This window comes from Sinocyclocheilus rhinocerous, unplaced genomic scaffold, assembly GCF_001515625.1.
Source record: "Sinocyclocheilus rhinocerous isolate Xijiao unplaced genomic scaffold, SAMN03320098_v1.1 scaffold1254, whole genome shotgun sequence".
NCBI lineage: Eukaryota > Metazoa > Chordata > Actinopteri > Cypriniformes > Cyprinidae > Sinocyclocheilus > Sinocyclocheilus rhinocerous.
In genome coordinates this window covers 140,258-154,597 of record NW_015643643.1, presented here as the reverse complement: position 1 = coordinate 154,597, position 14,340 = coordinate 140,258, and the positions used below count along the sequence as shown (strand labels likewise).

Genomic DNA, 14,340 nt, shown 5'->3' with positions numbered 1-14,340 from the left:
GTGGCAGACTTGTTACTTACTTGTTCAGATGGCAATATACGGTGAAAATTCTTATTTGGGTCATATTCCAAGACGTAGGCTAGAATCTGTGATTGCGAAGTACAGTAAATATCCACACCGGTGCGGTGACTGACTGCCACACATACTCTTCAGTAGGGCTGGGAATCAATTCCAAAAAGAATCGATTCCAAAGGTTGGAATCGATACCATCAAGGGGAATCGACTCCTCATTCAGAGCCGTTTTCAGTTCAACAAAGCTCATCTATGGGTGCCTCTCAAACGGAAGGCTGCATCCTACAAAGGCTGCATATCTCAGCTGCTACGCCATCAAACATCGCTGAACGTCGATTCACGAAAATAAACTGAATGAAAAGTTGGTACTGAGCTCGTCTGAGTTTGAGGATGCAGCCTTCCGTTTTGAGAAGCACCCATTAATTTGCCTCTTGCTCGCCAATAGCGTTTAGAAGTCTGAGTCGTTTCCACGAAAAGGTTCTTTCGGATAATGAACCAGTTCAAAAAACGATTCAGAGGTTATTTTACAGTGGAACTGGCTTATGTTGTCCACAATTTTGAGCGCTGCACAACAGAATAGATCATGATAGAAGTCTGAGTCGTTTCCACGAAAAGGTTCTTTCGGATAATGAACCAGTTCAAAAAACGATTCAGAGGTTATTTTACGGTGGAACTGGCTTATGTTGTCCACAATTTTGAGCGCTGCACAACAGAATAGATCATGACGTGTTTGTTACAGTTTGTTAATTTTGTGCAAAGAATACAGTTAAAGTAAACTTCATCATTCAGCTGAACTGTGCACGTTTATTTTAGACACTTCATGTCTTGTTCCATTCATGCAATAAACGCATGTCCAGTGCAGAGCTGTGGGCTATGACTAATTTCATGCGTGATGCAGACAAAATTATAATTTAAAATCTATCAGAGCTACAGAAATGCATCGTAATTTTTTACAAATAAAGCTTATTGGAATCGAATCCCATCGATTCCAGAACTGTGAATCGGACTCGATTCCAAAAATTTCATTCAATTCATCCGCACTGGAGCCGTGCCGACTCACAACCCACGCAAGCTAGATAATTCCGCACACAGCTGCAATTCCAGGTTTTCAAACAGAGATGGCGAGAAAGAGGCAAAACTTACGGACTGCAGCCTTAAAAATTTTTTTTTAGATAAATTAAGTTTCTATTATTTCATGTCAGGCTTTACAGGATTCAAGAAGAACATTTTTACAGTGAGCATTGACCCTGCACCTGCTGTACAAATTTTCCATGACAAGGGATTAAGTAATTATTAACTATAATAATTATTATTTTGAATATCACGTATAATAGAATTAAAACAGAGTAACCATTTTTTTTTATTTGTGATTAACAGTAAGTAGGCCAACTATACCAATTCCACTAAAATAAAAGAGGCACATTTATTCAGCCAACACCAATTTGACCCTTGATATATTGTACATCCCTACTTCTAATGGCTCTTTTTCTCAGTAAAACTGTGTGTAAATGAACCTGTTTTCATCCTGCTGTAGTTTGAGCTGGCTGTCCAGACGCAGAGCGAGCACCTGTTTCTGATGGAGAGCATCGTTCAGCCTTTCCTCTAGCTCCTCTATCTACAAATGAATGTGCAAAACACTTATAGGTGGAAAAACAAAGTTTTAAATACTTTTCAAACTTATTTCAATGCAATGTAGACATTAGTTCTGCATTCACCAACCATTACCTTTGTAAGATGGTCCACTTTGAGGTTGTCTATGAGCAGATTTTTCTGTGACAGCTCTATCTTCAGTTTTTGAAGGTTATGAAGCAGCTCTTTTCTTTCCAGGAGCTGTTTTGTGACCTTCCCTGCTCCATCTTTCTCATCTGAAGACGATATGTCCTCTGTGGGGACTGTTGTCTCCAGACTGATGTCCTCAGACTCGATGGAGCTGGAGATGTTTGCCGTGGCGTCCTTTGGCTTCTTAGGGGGCATATTCTCGACACAGCTCCAGTCCAACCGTCCTACCGACTTATCATGTAAGGAAATAAGACTGTTCCTCCAATTTCTACACTGGTAACGGTGGGTGTTTGCTAGATGAAGCTGTGACTGCTTAAGTATAAAAAAATATGAATTTCAGTCTCAGAATGCCAATCTCTTTTTAGGAGTCCAAGCGTGGTGAATCTCTCATCAGTATGCACACTAAAAAGATGAAAAGAAAAGCTGAGGAGGATGCTAACAAGCCTGTGGAAAGAAGACCCTTCGACAGAGACTCAGACCTCCAAGTCAATCGGTTTGATGAGGCTCAGAAAAAAGCTTTGCTCAAGAAGTCACAAGACCTGAACACCCGCTTTTCACACAGCAAAGACCGCATGTTCCTATGAGGGACATTCAACAAATTTATCTCTTATTGTCAAGAATTTTTTTTAATGGATGTTGTAATTGGAATCTACTTATCATGTAAGGAAATAAGACTGTTCCTCCAATTTCTACACTGGTAACGGTGGGTTCTATGGGTGGGTTATTAGCAGTCAGCCGTCAGGAAAGAAGCTCAGAAGCTCAAGGGAAGAATTAACGGATAAGGCGCTAGTCGCTAAGCGATGACAGCTGGACAAAGCAAGAAGACAAATTCGGTTATTTCAGGTTAACTTACCTGACTTTCGCGGCCTTTTGACAAGAAAAACACGACACAGTAATAATTTGTGTGAGACGTCAAACTTTAAAATGTCTTATGTTGGGAAAAAAGTGTTTTATGATTAAAACGGTAACTTATTTATTACACTGACTGTTGTTTTTAAGCGTCCCGCCTCCCTAGAAACAACGACGGCTGACAACAGAGAAGAGACGTGAAGTTTGCGTTAAAGAGCGTCTGCCTCAGAAACGCTTTTGATGGAAAATAACGCGCCACCTATAGGATTCCGCCGGAACAGGACTCTTATTTTGAAATCTACCTCAAATTCGAGACCGGAAATAAGAGAATGTGTTCTGTATCGTAGCATTTTCTGGGTTTGTGAACGAATAAATGTGTGTTTTATTATCATTTTTCTGACACAATAATTTTTGAGATGTCTAATCAAAATATAACTGGACCCGCTTTGCCACCGACGATAGGAAAAAGCAAAAATGATGATTCAGATGAAGAAGGCGCAAGTATGTTGACACACATTGTAGTAACGTTAGCTGCTACAATATATATATATTGTTAAGTCATTCAGTCCGTCAACAGTTAAGTCATTCAGTCCATTATTTTAGATTGTAATTAATAATACATGTTGCCTCCAGTTATAGGTCCAGCTTTGCCTCCAAGATATAAAGCTTCAGAGTCCTCCAGCTCATGTGAAGACAGTGATCAAGAGGAGGTCGTGTTCAAGAGAGCCAAATACTCATCATCATCTAGGAACCGGCCTTCTTTAAAGTATGATACTTGATGGGTCTCCAAATAAATTTGTTTCTCAGGGATTCATATTAAATAAGGTGTTTGGTCACAAATGAACCACTTTTGATATATCCAAAGTATTTTTTTATGCTGTTGGGAGATAGTCAACCCTAGTCAAAATCATAATGTGTTATATTTGATACATACATTTCTAAGACCTCTAAATAATCAATTTGATCAAACTGCTGAAAAACCTGCTGTACACAATCTACTACATGCCTTCTGTAGTCCGATTGATACTTTATACTTTTTATCAAGTAAAAGGCCTTGCTAAAAATCCAATTTAGGTTTACTTAATTATCTATATATCATTTTTTGAGAAAAATCATGTTCAAATGTAAGTATGATCCATCAGGCTTTTGAGGAACGTTTATTTGTTCATTTGTCAATCAACATTGTATTGCATTGCATTATACAGTATGTTTTGCCTCCACAATAAAAACTACAGAGCTTTGATCATAAAACTGAGCATTTATCATCTTAAGATGGATATGGAGTGACAGCTGATATTTATGTGTGTAATTTTTTGTGGTTCTTTAACAGCAGCAGGGGCAGTGTTAAAGATGAGATGGATATAAAGCAAGTCGATGAGGAGGAGGAGGAGGATGATGATGATGATTTCTTTGGTCCAGCTCTTCCCCCAGGATATCAAAAGGGAGACAAATCACCTGAAGGGTAATAAACGCTTAATAATAGTATCCCACATGGTCGTTTGTAGAGCAATTTAAGCATCCCAATCTAAGTCTTGGATTTTGCATCACCAGGCCACCTTTACTAGGACCTGCACTCCCTCCAGGATTTAAAAGACAAGATCTTGATGAAGATGATGATGAAGATGAAAAAGAGGATACCAGAGGGTGTTTAGGGCCAGCTTTACCACCAGGATATCGAAAGCAAGACAGATCTCCTGAACGGTAACAGCTATTTGTCCTGGAATTAAACAAACACAGTAGACATTATGACTACTCTATACATTTTTGTTTTGTAAAGTTGGTAGTATCACACACTGCTATATTTATTCTAATTTTACATGCAAATGTAAATGTTGATTTATTTATTTATTTTTCTTTCTCCTCTCCCTGCAGACCACCTGTAATAGGACCTGCTCTACCTCCAGGCTTTAAAAGACAAGATGTAGATGAAGATGAGGATGAAGAGGAGGTTAAAGAAGATGCTAGAGGATTTTTAGGACCAGGTTGTACACCAGCAGTGCCAAGTGGTGAAGAAGAAGAAGATGACTATGTCGTTGGACCCATGCCATCAAAAGGACCGTCCCAGGACTCTGTGGCATTGGACTTTGAAAGAAGAGCTCAAAGAATGAAAGACAAACTTACAGGAGTGGATGTAAGTGCTTTTTATGTATTTTTTAATCTATTTCTCTTTTTTAATCTATTAATTCAGCTAGTATTTTAGATATATTATTATTAATTATTATTTACTATATTATTATTTGTTTTTATTATTTTTTTCTCACTTTTTACTTTTGTATTTTTCTATCTTTGCACATGCTTCTCATTTTAAGCCTTATATACTTTCGGTTTTTATTTCTGTTTACATACTTCATACCCCAAGACAAGTAATTATGCTGTACTTGTACAATGACAATAAAGAACTTGACTGATTCACTTTGTTCAACATAAAAATAGATTTGGATTTAATCCCATCAGTGGGCAGACTAAACAATCTGGGATTCTTCTGCTTTTAGACTGGCCCCAAAGTGCTCTCCAGAGAGAGCTGGATGACCGAGTTGCCTCCTGAGTTGCAGCACGTGGGCCTGGAAGCACGAACCTTTAAGAAAAGATCAGGCCCTGAGAACAAAGACCGCTCAGTTTGGACTGACACTCCCGCTGACTGTGAACGAAAAGCTAGGGTGAGTTAGCAATAAATGTAATTGAGTTCAGATGTGAAATGTGGGGATTGTTGTGGAGAGTCATCATAGATTTTCCAGTGACATCATATGTGATTCTGCAGGTAATACAAGCTTTTTTTTTACACTGGGTTTTGGAAAAGAGGGATTTCAGGGATTGTTTGGAAATTCCCTTCTTGTGTGTCTTTCCTAGGAACGACTAGAGGCTAAGGAAAAAGGTGAATCTGCCAAGGATGATGGACCTCATCTGCCTCAGAAAGAGCTTGATATGGCTGAAAAAGTTTCAATATATAATGTAAGTTCGGTTAAATCCAGCTGTTTTTCTATGCATATTCTACAATATGGCACTAATATATATATATATATATATATATTACCGGTAAAAAGTTTGGAATATTTTCAGTTAGTGGTTTTTTATTATTATTATTTGATCAAAAAAAGAGGAAAACTATTTATTTTGGAGTAGCTCACTCTGATGGACCACACCTTTAGTTTGCTAGATGAAGCTGTGACTGCTTAAGTATAAAAAAATATGAATTTCAGTCTCAGAATGCCAATCTCTTTTTAGGAGTCCAAGCGTGGTGAATCTCTCATCAGTATGCACACTAAAAAGATGAAAAGAAAAGCTGAGGAGGATGCTAACAAGCCTGTGGAAAGAAGACCCTTCGACAGAGACTCAGACCTCCAAGTCAATCGGTTTGATGAGGCTCAGAAAAAAGCTTTGCTCAAGAAGTCACAAGACCTGAACACCCGCTTTTCACACAGCAAAGACCGCATGTTCCTATGAGGGACATTCAACAAATTTATCTCTTATTGTCAAGAATTTTTTTTAATGGATGTTGTACTGCATTGGAATCTTTGAAGCATCATCATTATCATCAAAACATTATGAGCTTTTGTTGACAGTTATATGTAAAATTAGGAGGACCGACTATTCCTCCTGAATTTGCCTTTTTTTTTTTTTTTTTTTACCAGTGTCTAATTGTAAGAGATAATACATTAAAAGTTTTGTAATTTTGTGACTTCTATAAGTTTTTAGGCTGCCTTTTTATTAATAGGTAATGAATACTTAAGTATCATCGTTTATATCCAGTGAATTCCTCTGAATTCTGTCAGTTTCATGTTTTTGGGTCATGTATTGTTCACCAGAGTGTGCTTTCCTCATAGACTATTCCAAGTTCAGATCACATGTACTTCACCCTAACAATAAAAGACAGAAATAATTAATATTTTGCTTAATGAAAGTTAAGACCATTTTAGACCCATTAAAACTTTTTGTTGTGTCATAACACTTAATCCCAAATTATTATTACCTTAATGAAAAAAAACAGCACTATGATGCTAACAATTGAAATTCTAAAGTATTTACATCACTAGTTTTTTGTTGTACTTTGATTTATGCAGTTGTCAAATTTACCGTTTAAATCCATCACATCTTTCCTGTACAGTACACTATTACTATATTAATGCGAATCAACATTCATGGTGATAATGTTACAATGCAAATAATCATGATGGTCCTAATATTATTTTTTGTTGCCCCATGTAAAAATATATTTTATTATTTTATTGCGATATAATTTTAACCATGTAAGTTTGCGGCTATAAGGCTCAACTGAATTGTTTCTTGGAGGTTTTTATGCTATCATAAATGTAAAGTGTGATCATTTCTGTAAATAAACACCTATTCTATTCCTTACGAAAATTAACCATTGTTTTATCACAGTAAAAGTGTAGTAACCATGTATTTTTTTTTTTTTTTTTTTTTGACGTATTGACTGCCATTTGTATAACCACAGTTTAACTATAAATACCATGGTTAAATTATGGTTATTGTAGCAAACTCATGGTTAATTTGTGGTTACCATGGTTTAACTATAGTAACCATGTTTTTTTGTTTGTTTGTTAGTTTTATTTGTAGTACAACCATGGTTAATTTTTGTAAGGGACTATATTCTATGCTCAAAAACATGTTCACTTCCAAATAAATCGAGTAGTGTTTACTAAATAAAATGACAAAGCGACGTGAAAAAGATATCTCCTTTAACTCTACTATTAATGATTGAGCTAACAAATAGAACGTTATTTTTTTATTATTATTATTATTATTGTTTTGTGTGTGTGTGTGTTAACTGTTTTCCAAATTCATGGATTTTGTCACTATGTAGCATCTGTATTAACCAACGCGCTTTTCATTTTTGTCCTAACAGGCTACCATACAACCTGCTCTGTTGATGGCGTGTTAGCCAACGAGTGTGTAGCGTGGAAGCGGCGTATTAAATCCACATGAAATAACTAGAATATAAATATTTAAACTATTAACAAACATGTCAGACAAAGGAGAAGTGGATTTAACTGGGGCAAAACAGAACACGGGCGTATGGCTGGTCAAAGTAAGTGCTTTAAATAGCTCGATGATGAACTGCTAGTGCAGCCAGTGTTTGTACATGGCTTTAGCATCTACAATAACACACATGGCAGTGTGGTTTATATGTTTTGCCGTGTAATTATTAAAACCATGTTAAATATGGGCATTGGTTTAAAACTATGTTTGCATAAACTTCATAAAGGTCCCAAAGTATTTGGCACAGCAATGGGCCAAAGCAACGGGGAGAGGAGAAGTTGGAAAGCTCCGAATATGCAAGTATGTAGCAAAAATAACTACCATCTACATGTTATGGAATACTACAAGCACAACGTTCATTTAAAACATTGATATTTATACAATTGTTGTTTGTGCAGGAATCAAGGCAAAGCAGAGGTAACTAGTATGTCTTTAAACGTTCAGTGTTTTATATTTGAGACTATAGGTGGACTCAGTGTGTCTATAGGTGGACTCAGTGTTTTTCTGGTTGATTGACAGGTGTCTTTCACACTCAATGAGGAGCTGACCACCATAGACACCACTGGGCAGAAATCCTCTATGGTACGAGCCCCTAGAGAGCATCCATTCACTCTGCAGACGGTCGGTGGACAGACTCTGGCTGTTTTTACTGAAAACTCTTCAGGTGAGAACCAGGATGTCACTACATGTAAAGCTGTGAACTGCTGTGCATTTAAATCAGGGCTGTCTAAACTCGGTCCTGGAGGGCCGGTGTCCTGCAGAGTTTAGCTCCAACTTGCCTCAACACACCTGATTGGAAGTTTCTATGCCTAGTAAGAGCTTGATTAGCTGGTTCAGGTGTGTTTAATTAGGGTTGGAGCTAAACTCTGCAGGACACCGGCCCTCCAGGACCGAGTTTGGACAGCCCTGATTTTAAATGATGTGAAGTTAAAGTAGATTCATATACAGTTATATAGAGAATATATAACCAGCAGTGAAATGTACATCAGGTCCACTCCATAGGCTGTAAAATAGTTTATAATGTATATTTAAATAAAAAAGAGATAAGAGTACAAAAAAGTAGATAGTATAATAACAGAGATAAAATTCTGGGATGTACAGGACAGTATACAATAGACTTAAACACAATAAATATTCAGAAGATCAAGTATGTACAAGAAGAAAAAACAAAGGAGTACAAAATGTTTAATTTTCATTAATTCATGAGAATGTTCATGTAGTACATTAATGTAGTGATATATTGTAAAAAGTGGATTATAACAAGTGCATAAACTGAATAAATTAGATAACCATTATTAGTAATGCATAGTAATGTTATGTAGTCATTCAAAAAAATGATTACTAATTATTTGATCATTACTATTATTTAATGTTATGTTAATATCTTTAGATTTAGATTTTAAGAGCATTTTTACTTTTTATAAAATAATTTGATTCCACTGTAATACGATTTCAGAACCACTGTGTATCTAAAAATGCTGTTATACTTTAAATAATAGGGTTAAGATGGTCACTTAAGAACAGTGTGCGTTTACTTTCTGCATTTACTTTCAATTGTAACATATGTTTATCATGTGCAGGGTGAAGATGCATCAGCCAGTGTGTTATAATAGGAAATAAATAGAAGCATTTGCTAATTTAGTAGTTGTTATAGCACAAAATGTAAAATTATTTTACAAAAAAGCTTAAGACTCCCTCTCTGGGTAATCTTTTATAGAATATATATATATATATATATATATATGGTCATGTGAATATATACATATTTAAATGCCCATATTTTAATTGAAGATATTCATAATAGCAACAACACTTTGAAGTGAATGATTTCACTCAATCATTCAATTAATGAAAAGCAGAGATGCCTGAAATGTACATCTAATTTATGAAAATACTGAATAATAACCCCATTAATTACAATATGTATTAAACTGAACACTTGTAATAACAACTTGCCACTTGGGGCATTTTGTACCAATTCTGGTTACAACAAAACTATAATTTTTACTTCACAAATCTAAAAACATTGTGTCTACAAATCCTTTATTTAGGTAAATTAACCTCTAAACTGTTTTGACTAAGTCTTACAAATTAAAAATAGCATAGGCACTCATTAAATGTGTTGAGAAGATTTTGTGCCATCCGTGATCAAGAAAATGTTCATTATTTTTGAATATGTGTAAACTATGCCATGCTAAGACTTGTATAATGTTAGTTAGTTATTTACATTTTAATAAAAGGTATTATAAAGTATCATAGTTTTTTCCTGTTAACTGAACTTTTGCTTTCAAACAGCTCATTGGGTAAGTCATGTCGTGCGATCTCTGGGATTTCCTGTATATACTTCAGTTGCCTCATACTCTCTTCCTCCAGTTCTATTCCGTTTCTCTCTCTACTCTTTGTCTGTTGTGTGAGATGAATCAGATATTAGGTTGTAATAGCTTTCATCTGGTCTCTTAAGCTTTTGCAGTTGCTAACCTCTGCCTCTCAATCAGTGTATGTGATTGTGGTGTTTTAATGGTAGAAGACATTAGAATGGGCCTTCAAGTACCACTGATTTTGGAAACCAAATCTGCTCACTGCCTTAATTATTCCTTGATTAACATGGAGTTGTGTTGTGTAGCTTGGGTGTTGTGTGTGCATGACCAACTCTGTATAGTTGCCATGCTAATTCATGTTTTTTTTTTGTAGTGACAGTGAGGATTTCTTTAGTTGTTGTGAATGTGCTTGAGTTCCAAAGCCTGGACACTTCTCTTCTGTTAAATGTCCTGGGACCAGTTATTCAAACATGGGACTGAATTATAATTTTTTTAATGCTGCATTTATTTGATCAAAAATACACTTTGTTTGTGAAATATTATTACAATTTTCTTGTATTAAAATAATATATTATTATTGCATTTTTTTCTAATTTAATACATTTTAAATTGTAATTTATTCCTGTGATTGCAACGATGAATTAAGCATCCATTCTGGTAACACTTTATTTCGATAGTCCACTTTAGACATTCTATTAACAGTAAGTAACTTTGCAACTACATGTCAACTAGCAGTTAGTAGAGTATTAGTAGACTGTCTGCTTAATATCTTCTAACACTTTCTTTGTCAACTTATTCTACTAACCCTAAACCTACCCTAACAGTCTACACTGAGTTAGTAGACATGTAGATGCAAATTAATGATAATTAGTTGACATGTAGTTACAAAGTCACTTGTAGTTAGTAGAATGTCTAAAGTGGACTATCGAAATAAAGTGTAACCTCCATTCTTATTATCAGTGTTGAAAACAGTTGTACTGCTTAATATTTTTGATTGAAACAGTGATACATTCATTCATTCATATATTTATTTTTTCAGGATAATAAATAAAAAGTAAAAAAAAAAAAAAAATTTACAACGTTAAAGTCTTTACTGTCTTTAAAAAAAACAATTAAATAAAAAAAATAATCCAATGATTTATATGAATCTCCACATCCTTGAAGACACAGGGTACCTTTGGTTTGTGGTTTTTTTGATTAATTTAGATAAATTTCCTCATTGGTTTCAATGAAGCTAACTCATGAACTGACTGATCAGAGGTTCTGTGTGGCTTGTTGGTCATATCTGCGTGGTTTGTGTCTATTTGTGCGTTTGCTTTCGCCGACTACTGTGTAAGAAGCTGCCGTGAGGCTTGGCCTGCCGTGATTCATTTGGCATGTACTCCCCCTCGTTCTCATGTTGCCATCCCTCTCGTAGGGCAGTCAGATGCCGAGGCCGGCGGCTCAGGTACAGGTACAGGCCCAGGTGAGTGCTCACCGTCGCCCCCTGCTTGAGTGGAGGTCCAGGAAGGACCACGTCAAGCCTTGTACTGTTAATGGCCATTGATTTGACAATCAGCCAACAAAACAGCAATTATAAATGCTTTCTATGGCCTAATTTAAAGAATTGGTATATTGAAAATTGCACAGCCTGGAGCAGCGAATGCACTGTTGCGTCTCTCACTGCTAATGTAATGACTGAGCAGTAACAGACTGTGTTGCAGCAGCGATTGCACACAGTTACAACTGTCATTGAGTATTAATGTCTCTCTTCTTTCACAAAGATAAAATTGCACTGGAAGGAGTGGTGGTGCAGAGAGCTGAATGCAGACCGGCCGTCAGTGAAAACTACATGAGGCTGAAGAAGTATGTTCACATATGCACACACTAGCTCTGTTCCAAAATGTAGTGAGCTGCCTACACAAACAGCATTATAATTGTCATAGAAACTCATAAGTGATTAATGTGTGAGCCAAAAACTCTGTATGTTTAGTAGGGCTGCCCTCTAATAGTCGACCAACCGTTAGTCGACCAGAAGAGGTCGACCAAAATTTTATTAGTCGCTGAAAAAAAAAATAGATAAATAAAAATCCACATTGGCCAAATCACGCAGATCGTTAACGGCTGGTCTTTGTGGTAATACAGTACTCGGGCAGGACATCCAAATGCTCGCCTATCATTCATCGACCTCAAATATGGCTTATCCTCTGAAATATGTAAGTAGCAACAACTTTACATGGCCGCTCAATCTAATGTTAACCTAGAGAAATGTGTGCTATTGAAGTGTCTGTGCGGAGTGTGGAAACTGAACAGCAGCGTGCTCACTGCTGGACAGATGGAGGCGCCGGTGCGCTCACTTGCACTTAAAATACTCCCTCATTTTTGGTCATGCAGATAAGAGTAATATATATTTCGAATCTGTAAAGATTCTATGTTTATTTGTGTGCACTCACAATAACAACAATATATTGCGCCTTTGTAAGATAATGAAAGCAAACAGGATGCACTTTCTGCCGTCCTCGGTCTGTGAACTTGAACGCAAAACTCTGAAAATCCGCGTATGCTTGCCTTGTAGACATAAAAAAATATATGTATAGAGAGTGAAATGTCTACTTTCAAATAAACCAATGCAAATGGAAAACCGATATTCTCAGATTATGTAATCCATATGAAACATGCATACAGGCGCATCCACTACTGCGGAGATGACGTGTCAGTGTCGCTGACTTCATCTCTTAAACAGAGAACAAAGAAAGCACTAGTTTATCAATGAATTATTAAAATGTTAATGCAGCCTCCTTGCTGTTTTTCCCTGACACGTTCATAATCAATACTTCTGCCGGTGTGCTGTGGCAAGCTTTATGCATGTGCTTGAGCACTTATTAGGCAATTAAAGGCTCATTATTATTATTTAAATTGTTTATTAATAAACATTCGATTAGTCGGCTAATGCTTTAAATGAACGACTACTAGTTGACCAGAAAAATTCTTAGTCGAGGGCAGCCCTAATGCTTAGCAAATCTGAACTCCAACACTAGCAAGTGAGCACCTAACTCTAAGCCATAAATGAGACCGAAAATAGATTTTATTACATCTATACAGGTCCACACACAATCTTTTTTCAAGGTCTAGCTAGAACTCATAAAGGATGTTGTTGTTTTTTTTTTGCAGACTGCAGATCGAGGAGTTATCTAAACCCCTCAGGTTCTCTCAACAGCTCGACAAAGCAGTTACCACCAACTACAAACCTGTGGCTAATCACACCTATAATGTAGGTCAAGTTTTTGCATCGTCCAACAGATGTCTGAAGTATCTGATATGCAGTTGATTGTTGATGCACACTCTTTGTTCTTTTTTCCCCTCAGCTGGACTATGAAAAGAGGAAGAAAGAAGAAGGGAAGAGGGCACGAGCAGATAAACAGCAGGTGCTGGACATGCTGTTCTCTGCTTTTGAGAAGCACCAGTATTATAACATTAAGGATCTGGTGGACATCACAAAACAGCCTGTGGTGAGTTACATTACAGTAGCATTACATAATAACACACATACACTACTGTTCAGAAGTTTGGGGTTGGTAAGTCCATTTCTCCCAGTCTTCAGTGTCACATGATCCTGTAGAAATCATTCTTATGTTGATTTGCTGCTTAAAGGGATAGTCAGCCTTCAGGATAGTTAAGTTTCTACAATATATTTAGTAGTAGCTTATCAGTGGTGACTGTCAGTTAATGTACATATGGCAGAAATGTACGGAAAAATCAATTAAAGACGTAATCAAACTGAACAATGAACACTATTAACAGCCATTATTATATGATGCTATCAAACTTATAGCAAAATTTGGTAGTTCTGTATGTTGTTTCAGGGTTGTTCTATAAGACTTTCATTCATCTTCGGAACACAAATTACGATATTTTTGATGAAATCCGAGAGCTTTCTGACCCTGCATAGACACGTTCAAAGCCCAGAAAGGTAGTAAGGACATCGTTAAAATAGTCCACGTGACAACCTTAGTTTTATGACGCTATGAGATAGGGCTGTCAAAAAAAATTTGAATTTCGAATATTCGTCGAATAAATAAAAAAAATCCACATTCGAATGCAAAAACGTTGCATTCGAATTTAAGGTCTGCGTCAGCCGTCAGGCAGCCTTATCAGTGGCGCACGAGATGCGATGACGATGTATGTGTCATTGATTGCATTTGAATGCTTTTGTTAGCCTATCCAGTTGAACCCAATAGATGCGGCGCTGCTACGTTGTTCATTCATATATTGCGGAAAACGAGAGCACCAGTGTGGAGATGTTGTTTATGTCAAAACTGAAACCAAGCCGTTCACACAGAACACATATTTATCACATTTTCTAGAGGGACATCTATCAACGTTGCACTCGCGTCTCGCAGAGAGC

General features: G+C 36.6%; 3 protein-coding genes across 5 annotated transcripts in view; 2 read left to right on the top strand and 1 right to left on the bottom strand.

Moving 5' to 3' along the window:
- Nucleotides 1-2,065, bottom strand: part of LOC107757637 (progesterone-induced-blocking factor 1-like) — a 3,496-nt gene extending 1,431 nt beyond the window's left edge. Inside the window, exons 1-2 of the mRNA XM_016575176.1 lie at nucleotides 1,738-2,065; nucleotides 1,527-1,627 (exon numbers count right to left, since the gene is read on the bottom strand). Of these exons, the coding sequence (XP_016430662.1) occupies nucleotides 1,527-1,627; nucleotides 1,738-1,986 (350 nt within the window). The 5' untranslated portion in view covers nucleotides 1,987-2,065. The remainder of the gene's footprint in view (nucleotides 1-1,526; nucleotides 1,628-1,737) is intronic.
- Nucleotides 2,066-2,948: 883 nt separating this feature from the next.
- Nucleotides 2,949-6,832, top strand: LOC107757646 (GPALPP motifs-containing protein 1-like). Of its 2 annotated transcripts, none has more exons than XM_016575191.1 (8): nucleotides 2,949-3,141; nucleotides 3,274-3,406; nucleotides 3,974-4,102; nucleotides 4,192-4,341; nucleotides 4,513-4,771; nucleotides 5,133-5,297; nucleotides 5,488-5,589; nucleotides 5,863-6,832. In XM_016575191.1, exons 1-8 carry the CDS (start codon nucleotides 3,057-3,059, stop codon nucleotides 6,079-6,081), a joined length of 1,242 nt encoding a protein of 413 aa, XP_016430677.1. In that variant the 5' UTR covers nucleotides 2,949-3,056; the 3' UTR covers nucleotides 6,082-6,832. The 2 variants fall into 2 exon arrangements, with proteins under 2 accessions (XP_016430677.1, XP_016430676.1); XM_016575190.1 differs by having other exon boundaries at nucleotides 3,971-4,102.
- A 649-nt stretch (nucleotides 6,833-7,481) lies between these two features.
- Nucleotides 7,482-14,340, top strand: part of LOC107757644 (general transcription factor IIF subunit 2-like) — a 7,702-nt gene continuing 843 nt past the window's right edge. The window contains exons 1-8 of one of the 2 annotated variants that reach the window (XM_016575184.1): nucleotides 7,482-7,687; nucleotides 7,865-7,938; nucleotides 8,037-8,055; nucleotides 8,158-8,302; nucleotides 11,374-11,421; nucleotides 11,720-11,801; nucleotides 13,107-13,206; nucleotides 13,301-13,444. In XM_016575184.1, the coding sequence (XP_016430670.1) occupies nucleotides 7,622-7,687; nucleotides 7,865-7,938; nucleotides 8,037-8,055; nucleotides 8,158-8,302; nucleotides 11,374-11,421; nucleotides 11,720-11,801; nucleotides 13,107-13,206; nucleotides 13,301-13,444 (678 nt within the window). In that variant the 5' untranslated portion in view covers nucleotides 7,482-7,621. The remainder of the gene's footprint in view (nucleotides 7,688-7,864; nucleotides 7,939-8,036; nucleotides 8,056-8,157; nucleotides 8,303-11,373; nucleotides 11,422-11,719; nucleotides 11,802-13,106; nucleotides 13,207-13,300; nucleotides 13,445-14,340) is intronic. The other variant, XM_016575185.1, reaches the window with a different exon arrangement.